The 8,175-nt window shown below is 65.1% G+C and overlaps 2 protein-coding genes across 2 annotated transcripts; both read right to left on the reverse strand.

Moving 5' to 3' along the window:
• Positions 1 to 136: 136 nt before the first annotated feature.
• On the reverse strand, positions 137 to 2,517 carry GNMT (glycine N-methyltransferase). Its single transcript, XM_051614690.1, has 6 exons — positions 2,226 to 2,517; positions 1,915 to 2,042; positions 1,444 to 1,557; positions 816 to 958; positions 536 to 657; positions 137 to 442 (listed from the first exon to the last, which is right to left on the reverse strand). Exons 1-6 carry the CDS (start codon positions 2,429 to 2,431, stop codon positions 271 to 273), a joined length of 885 nt encoding a protein of 294 aa, XP_051470650.1. The 5' UTR covers positions 2,432 to 2,517; the 3' UTR covers positions 137 to 270.
• A 191-nt stretch (positions 2,518 to 2,708) lies between these two features.
• On the reverse strand, positions 2,709 to 8,100 carry CNPY3 (canopy FGF signaling regulator 3). The gene is made up of 7 exons (XM_051614691.1): positions 7,566 to 8,100; positions 7,318 to 7,362; positions 4,311 to 4,434; positions 4,095 to 4,191; positions 3,595 to 3,717; positions 3,305 to 3,422; positions 2,709 to 3,182 (listed from the first exon to the last, which is right to left on the reverse strand). Exons 1-7 carry the CDS (start codon positions 8,044 to 8,046, stop codon positions 2,974 to 2,976), a joined length of 1,197 nt encoding a protein of 398 aa, XP_051470651.1. The 5' UTR covers positions 8,047 to 8,100; the 3' UTR covers positions 2,709 to 2,973.
• Positions 8,101 to 8,175: the final 75 nt, after the last annotated feature.

Here is an 8,175-nt window from a genome sequence, read left to right on the forward strand (position 1 = left end):
TAGAGGTGAAGCTCTGCCTGCACCCACATCACACTACTCCCAGGCTGGGTATTTCATACCCTGGGAGTCCTGAGGCAGCTGCAGGCATCCCCGGCGCCACGTACCCTGCCCATACACAGATACACGGACCACAGGCTCCAGTAGCTCTCATGAGTGCTCTTAATTAAGGTGGAAGGTTCCAGGCAGCTCTCAGCAATGTCCCCAGCCCACTGCTTGTTCCCAGAGCTACTCGCAGCTCTCAACCGTCACAGTTCTGTCTCCACGGCCTTCTCAGGCCATCTTCTTCACAACATGGATGAAGTAGCAGGGGACATGGGCCTGTCCTGGCGTGTAGGGCTGGAAGTCACCCAGGACGCTGTGCTGGCACTTCCCCTGGAAGGCACCTTTCAGCAGGGCTGTGAACGCCTCCAGCCGGTGTGGGTAGTATGAGAGCCGAAACTTGCTGCAAGGAGGCAACGGGGGTGAGGCAGGGGGGCAGCAGGGCATGGTGCCAGCCATCCCCAGACTGAGAGCCACCCCGTGTGGGACCTCTCACCTCAGCTCCGGGGCTGCCCCCGCCTCAGTGGGGGGGACTTGCACTGTGTAGTCCAGGGTCACCATGTGTGCCTTGTTGTTTACCAGCAGCACTGAGGTGGTGATGTCCTTGGTTAAGTCACTCTGGGAACCGCAGGAAGTTGTCTGTGTCCTGCAGGGACTCAGTGGCCCCCAGCCTGGGGCACAGACGTGCTTCCTGCCCTGCCTGGCCCCCTTGAGGCCAGGGGGCTGGCACTGGGGCAGAGGGGAGTGGGATAGGGCAGGGTCTGCCAGTGACCCACCTTGTAGTAGATGTTCTTGCCTGGTGGTGCACAGCCTGTGGCCAGGATGTGATCATAGTTGCGGTGGTCGATGACCAGGACACCCCCTGGCCGCACCATGCTGGCAATGTTCCTCAGGGCCAGCTTGTGGTCACTCTGGTCCCCTAGGGACCCAGGCACTGGTTGTCCCCCATGGCACAGCCCATGAGGCCCCATCTTGCCCATATGCACACAAACAGCTTGCCCCCACCACCCTTCCCCACCCCCCAGTCTCAGCTTTGAAAACCCACAGCCCCACCCATGGTATTAGCTTAGGCATGTTCTCAGCCTCACTGGGGCAGAGCATGCCACATGGGAAGCCCACTGCCCCACCTGTGGCACAAGTCTGGGTGTGTGTCTAGGCTTACTGGAGCTGGACAAAGATGCATGCAGCTCCACTCCCATGGGACCCAAAGGACCCGCTCATCCCATGAACTGGGCATGTTTTCAGCCTCCTGGGAGACACTCCATGACACAGCAAGTCCACTGTGCACAATTTACTGCCCCAGTTAGGGGATGAGTTTAGGGCACATTCTTAGCCTGCTGGGAGATGCTGTGCACACATGCATACATACCACTCCCCCTGCTCCCGCCACCACCACCACCTCACCTTTGAAGTCAGGCAGGTGTGCAAAGGAGTTGCCCAGGCAAATGACTGCATCAAACCCGTCCCCTGGCTTCTCCAGATCCTTCTCCAGTGTGAGCCAATTGGCCTCCTCGATGACTGCAGGAGAGGGGAGTGGGTGAGGGCAGGGACACCCCACCTGCCCAGCAGCCTCCCCTGCATGCAAGCCCCCACCTCAGCATCACCCAGCCCTTCCTTGGCCCCTGGAGATGCTGGCCTGGGGCCAGCAGGCGAGGGCCATGGCCTGGGCTTGCTAAGGAGCTGGCATTGGCAGGTCCCTGCAGCAGGGCCGGTGGGACAGCAGCACCCATGCCAGAGACCCGAGCAGAAGAAGAGGCTGGGGACAGCAGGCCCGGGCTTGCTGCCCCGCGCAGGGGCAGCTCAGGGCAGAGGGCCCTGTGCCGGGGTGAGGTGTCCGTGTCTTCGTGCCCTTCCCCGCCCCCGCAGCCCCCGCACCCCATCGGTCGAAGGGCTCCTCCTTGCGCCGCTCCCAGCGCTCCTTCAGCGCGTACTTGAGCATCTTGTCGCTGGCGTCGACGCTGGTCACCTGGAAGCCCTCCTCCAGCAGCATGATGGAGTCCACCCTGGGGACACAGCTGTCAGTGGAGCCCGGGGCAGCAGACAGGGCCTGGGGGGGGGGGGGGGGGGGGGGCTGAAGTTGGGGGGAGTGGGGGCCGCGCTGGGGACGGCCGGGGCAGCGGGGCCCGGGGTAGCTGCGGGGTGGGGCTGTTGGGGAACCTGGGAGGCGAGCGGGAGCGGGGCCTCACCCGGTGCCGCAGGCCACGTCGAGGACGGAGCGGCAGCGGTGCTGGCGGAGCAGCGCCAGGAGCCAGCTGCGGTACTCGGCCGTGCGGCTCCGCGTGTCCCCGATGTACAGCTGCCACACGCGGGCCGCCTGCCCGTCCGCGTACTGGTCCGGCAGCCCTTCCGCCGCCACCCCCAGCGACCGCGTCCGGTACACGCTGTCCACCATCCCGCCGACACCGACCAGCACCCGCCCGCTGCCCGGCCCGGCTTCGGCCCCACTGCGCCGCGCCTCCGCCGCCCCGCCCCCGCCCCGCCGCCAATCCCCGTCACCGCCCCCCGCACCGCCTCCCGACCTCCGGCTGCGACGGGGCGGGTCCCCCCGACAGCACCGCCCCGTTCCGCGGGCCACGCACCCGCCCCCCCGGGCGGCTGCGGCACCGCCCCCGCCCGCAACAGCAGCTGCGCCCGCCTCGCAGCGCGGGGGAAGCAGGAGCGGCAGCAGCTCTGGGCAAAACGTCTTTATTTACAGTCGTGGCAGAGCGCGCAGCCGGGGAGGAGCCGGCCCGGGGCAGCGCCCGCGGCCTCCGGAGCCCCAGCAGGGAGGCAGCAGGGCTGGGGCGGTGGCTCCGTGCCGCCCCTCTGTTCGCGGGATCGCACCCGGGCTGGCAAGTCCGGGCCGGACACTCCGGCACGAACGCTACGCAAGTCCCTTTTCCTTTGGTACCCGCAGGGCAGGGTGGGGTGAGACGCCCGAGCAGGGGCCGTGCCCTAGAGCTCATCGGCCGGACTGTGGGTGAGCGGAGCCTCCTCCTGGACCCCGCTCTCCTCCAGAGCCTCCCCTGCGGGCGGGAGGCTGGCAGGTTCCTCGTTCTCATCCTTCCGGCCTTTCTTCTTCTTCTTCCCGCTCTTCTTGCTCTGCTTTGTCCCCACGCTTGCCAAGTCACCCTTCTTGCCGGTCCACTTCTCTGCCAGGCAGCCTGGGAAGGAGAGGGGCAGAGGGGGTCCCGAGTGAGAAATGGGACTCCCCATCCCACGGCAAGTCTCCTCACCCTCCCTAGCATGCCCACACTGCGCCCCGCGGGCAGCAGCCAGGACTTACTTGTGTCCTTCCCTTTAAGCACGTGGTTGGCACAGAGAAACTGGGAGAGATCCTCTGTCTGGTGGTGCCTGTACCAGTCTTCAATCACGTCTTCATACTCTTCTACCAGGACATCACACTGGTGGAGAGAGGAGAGCCTAGTTCCAGCTATGCGCTGCCAGGGCAGGGGCAGGGCCAGGACCAGGGCAGCAGGTCCTGCCCACACCCCCATTCCCAGCAGCATCCCTCCAGCCTCCCTCTTCCCCTCTGCTCCAGCCCACAAGGCCACAGTATCCACCAAGACTGGGTACCTGCTTCTTGAGGTCAGCCACCTCGGCGGAGGTCTCATTCCACAGCTCGTAGGGGATGTCCATCACCACCTTGACACCCTTGTGCACCAAGTTGTGGAGGGTCTCGAACGTCTCTGACATGCCCTGGGGGAGCAGTGCTGCCTGGTGAAGTGGTGCTCCTCCCGCCCTCCCCTCCCAGCACCAGGGACACAGGTACGTGTGAGCCCACCAACACCAGAGTCCCCAGGATGTCAGCACTACCAGGAGGGAGCTCAAGCGGCAGCGAGTCCCTCTCTGCAAACCCACTCCCAAAACAACAGGAAGACACAGGCCAGGCAAGACAGCCCCTGACTGCCCCCACGGATAGCAACCCACACCTGACCTGGGGGGCAGTGCAGCCTTGCATACTGGCTGATGGCAGAGGACCCAGGTATGGGAAGAATGAACCCTGTTTTGTTGTGCTGGCAGTGCAGGGCAAGTGAGGGATGCTTGGGAGCCAGGGACTGGAGGAAAGCCCTCACCTTGGCAAACCTGTTGCTGCCGCTCCTCTCCTTGTGCAGGTTGTAATCCAACAGCCGCTTGCAGATGTTCTCCGTCACCTCGATTAACCGGATGTCCCTGCCCAGGAGAGAGGGAGGGCTTGGGACACAGCACAGCCAGCAGCTCCCAAACACCCAGCTCTGCAGCCCGCAGGCAGCGACAGCAGATGGGAGACCACCCATCCCGCTCTCACTTACGACTGTGTGTACTTGACCGCAGAGCCCTTCCCATCCAGGAAGCCATACTTGGTGTCAATCACCTCCTTGGTCCTGCCAGTCTCCTCAAAAGCAGATTTCAGCTCCACGGCCACATACTTGCACACTGTGGGAAGGAAAGCACGAGCAGATTAGGAAGTTTTGCTGCTCCAGTGGGCAGTGACACAGCACCTCGGGACAGGTTAGAAGCAGAACCCGGTGCCAGGGAGCTGGGAGCACTAGATCCACCATGAACAGAAAACAGATGCCTCAGCCATCCAATGAAATAACCAGTAATGGCTCAGCTGATTCTACTGGAGATCCCTTGGAGCAGGAATACCCAAATTAATGCTTTATCTGCACCCAGGCAGATAGCTGCTACAGCTCTGCTGGGAAGAGAGACACCACCAGTTCCACCTGCAGGTTTCCTCACAGCTCTACTTTGCAGCCACCAAAGCCTCTGCCTCCATGCCACGAGCCACCCCCTTTCTCCTGGATGAGGACAGGGTCTATTTGCAACACAAGCTCCAAAGTGGGTCACAGCTCTTCCTCATGACACAAGCATATCCCAACTGGTAACAGTCCCTTCAGCACCCTGGGGACACAGGGGCTACACTTCAGACAAGCAGGGGCCCAGCAGGCTGGGGGGATACAGACTGTGTCACTGCCCTGGGGGCTGTCAGCTCCAGCAACACTGCACGGGGCACTGCCTGCAGCAGAGACCACAGCACTAACAGCTTTATAAACACAGCACGTTTTCCTTTATAAAACTGAAAAAAAAATAATAAAACAAAAGGTTTATTTATTCTGTAACAAAGAAATGAATAGAACTGTAGAAACAGAGAGCAGGAGAACAGAAATATCTCAGGGGTTTACAAGTGGAAATGTGGAGGGGAAGCCAGGCATGGTGTGGCCCTTCCGTGCCTGAAGGCACAGGAGGCTGGTGAAACCTTTTCCTGTGCTGCAGGTTCTTGTTTGCCAGGAGTCACCTCTTCTTCAAGCCCTGCCTGGGGACAAGGGTCAAGGCCCAGCAGGAATAGTCTGAGGGTGATGAGCCACTGCATCTTCCCCCAGGCAATGAGGTGAGTAGAGAGATGTGCTGCAAGCAGGAAGAGAGCAAGGTGGCTTCTCCAGGGCTGCTGTTCACAGGCTGAGAAGCCCTGTGTGCACCTCCTGCACTTTCTCTGCTGGCACCAGAGGCCGGACAGGACTGCAGCCATTTCTCAGGCGGTCACAGTGCTCCTTTCTGCAGCCACTCGGGCCTCCATGACGTCCCTCTCCCCACCACACCTGCTGCAGTGACCCCACGAGCACTCACTGTTGGGTCCAGTTACCCAGGTGCTGCCCACAGCTATCTCTGCACCCTGACACGGGTTCCAAGCCTAGGCAGGAGGAGGAGCACCACGGGGCCATTTCTCGCTGTGATGCTTCTCTGAAGTTATGCAGGTGCCACAGCACAGCCTGGGTACCAGTGTCTCCAGAAGCACTTCCCTGCTAGAGAAGGCTTTGCAAAGACCTCCAGAGTTTCATTTCTTCCTTTTCTCTTTGCTGTCAAGCTCCGCCCATCCCTGTACATCAAAGACAGAGGAAACCAAGGCAGACAGCAAAGGGTCGTCATGCCCTGCCCTGGGTGAGACCTCTGACTGCTTGCGAATCAAGGGGCTGCTCAGTGAGGAAGCATCGCTGAGGCCAAACCGTGAGCAGCAGAGACCACCAGCCGCTGCCAAACCCCCCGGGGGTCCGAGGGCGGGCGGAGGGGCTGCGGGTGCCGCCTCCGCACCGGTACACCCCCGCCTCCAGCGGCCGCCGCGGCGCCGGCCAGCAAGCCGGGCCCAGGCGCTCCGGCGGGGCTTTTAGCGACCCAGCCCAGCCCCGCTTACCCTCGCACTTGCTGGGCAGGCGCACCCAGTCGGAGTCGTCGCCCGCCGCCAGTGCCGCCCCCGCCGCCAGCAGCAGCAGCAGCAGCGCCGCCGCCGCCATGGCTCCGCTTCCGGGGCCGCGCTTCCGGGAGCGCCCCGCCCGCCCCCGCCCGTCACCTAGCAACCGCGCGGCGACAGCCAATCCCGGCGCCGCACGTCGGCAGCCCGGCCAATCCCCGCCCGCCCCCAGCCAGCCGCGCGCGGCGGGGCGGGGCGGAGCGGAGCGGCGGCCGAAGGGTCCCCGGGTCGCCCGGCCGCGCGCGGGTCCCGGTCCGGGGGGACCCTCTGCCGCCCCCCCCCCCCCTGCAGCCCGCCCTGCCCCTGGAAAGGTGCTGCCCTGCCTCACCCTGGGCCATTCGGGGCCCCCTCCCCACCCCCCCCAGTAATCCGTGGTCTTTTCCTACCCCGCAAGTCCTTCAGGGTCCCCGAAATGGCACGAAAATGGCACGAAAACGGCAGCTCCCCCCCGGTCTCTTCTCCACCCACACGGGATCCGGCCCCTGTACCTCCCAAACACTCCCAAGCCCCCCTCGTTCCTCCCCTCTCCACCCTCCAGAATAGTCTGGGTGCCTTCCACGCCCACAGGCCAAGTGAGAGACTTACCCCTCGGGGGTGGGCTTCCCCCCCCCGCCCCGGGATCCTCAGCTCCGGGCAAGGAGGATGGCGGTGAGGAGGGCCTCGGAGAGCACGGCCTTCAGCAGCACCACGCGGATGGCCACCAGCAGGACGGCCACACCGCGGTCTGGCGGCACTGCGACGGAGGAAAGGGGGTGACACCTGCTGTGGGCACCCCCCTGCCCCCACCTCCCTTCTGGGGCTGCACCGGGGCCAGGTCGAGGAGAGGGGGTTTCTAAAGCTTCTGGCCCGACAGGCTCCCCAGGGCCTGTCATGAGCTTCTGTCACCCTCGCGTGTCCCTGACCCACCTCCCCTCACCTCTGTGCTGTCCCCGAGAGGGGGCTAGCTCTGACCCACCTCCCCTCGCCGAGACGGGAGTCTCATCCCCTCTTCCCCAGCCTCCTGACTCAGAGGACTGTGGAAGTCCTCAGCCAGGCTGACCCCAGCAGGTTTTCCTCCCTGCTGGGAGACTCACCTCCATCCCTGCTGCCAGGACACAGCTCCGCTGCCTCCTCGTTCCCTGTGGGGTGAGAGTGCAGCTGGGCAGGCAGGAGGGGCCCAGCACCAGGTGTGCGGGCAGGACCAGCCGCAAACCCCTTCCTGTGCCTGCCAGGTGGGGGAGCAGCCTTGGCCCCCGGGGGCTGGCGCCTGCTCCCTGCTGGCCCCATGCTCGGAGGCCGGCAGGCAGGGCAGCAGCAGGCAGGAGGGGCGGCAAGGCCGTACCCGTGCTGTGGCTGCGGCTGGAGCTGCGGGCCGGGGACGTCCTGTTGGGCCCCACGTGGCAGGCGAGATCCCCCTCCGCCAGGGGGTCATCGGGGAGGAGGGAGACGGTGCAGACGGTGCCGCCCTCCTCCTGAGAGACCCCGTAGGTAAAGGACTGCAGGACGCTGCCGTTCCCAACGGAGATCCAGACAGCGTGGCCGGAGCCGGGGGCCAGGTCGCTCACCACACAGACCACCAGCCGCCGACGCTGCCCGGCCACCAGCATGCTGAGCGGCGGGGCCAGGCTGGGCAGCGGCCCGACGGCCCTGCCGGCTGAGAGGGGACGGGCGTCAGCGGCACCGCGTCCCCTGCGCGTCCTTCCCCCTCGGGCTGGGCGGCAGCCGGCTCTCCCAGCGCGGGGCTGCCCCCGTCCCTCCCGGGGGTACTCACGGGGCAGGAGCGGCAGCAGCGCGGCCGCCAGCAGCACGCAGGGCACCCCCATGGCAGTGGGGCTCAGCCCCCCCCCCCGCCGCCTCGCCCAGCACCCGGCTGCCGCTTCCCCCCGGCGCCGCCCCCGCCCCGCCTTCCCCCTCCAGCGCCCGTCGTACCGCCCCCCGCAAAGACCCCGCCC

Source organism: Apus apus, chromosome 3 (genome assembly GCF_020740795.1).
Source record: "Apus apus isolate bApuApu2 chromosome 3, bApuApu2.pri.cur, whole genome shotgun sequence".
Lineage (NCBI taxonomy): Eukaryota > Metazoa > Chordata > Aves > Apodiformes > Apodidae > Apus > Apus apus.

Coding starts and splice junctions, on each gene's coding strand:
- GNMT (XM_051614690.1), bottom strand. CDS start 2,431: ATGGTGGACAGCGTGTACCGGACGCGGTCGCTGGGGGTGGCGGCGGAA. Junction 959..1,443: donor ACACCTGCCTGACTTCAAAG/GTGAGGTGGTGG, acceptor CTGGGTCCCTAG/GGGACCAGAGTGACCACAAG. Junction 658..815: donor GCAAGAACATCTACTACAAG/GTGGGTCACTGG, acceptor TGCGGTTCCCAG/AGTGACTTAACCAAGGACAT.
- CNPY3 (XM_051614691.1), bottom strand. CDS start 8,046: ATGGGGGTGCCCTGCGTGCTGCTGGCGGCCGCGCTGCTGCCGCTCCTG. Junction 4,192..4,310: donor GCGGTCAAGTACACACAGTC/GTAAGTGAGAGC, acceptor TCTCCTGGGCAG/GGACATCCGGTTAATCGAGG. Junction 3,718..4,094: donor GCAGCAACAGGTTTGCCAAG/GTGAGGGCTTTC, acceptor CTGCTCCCCCAG/GGCATGTCAGAGACGTTCGA.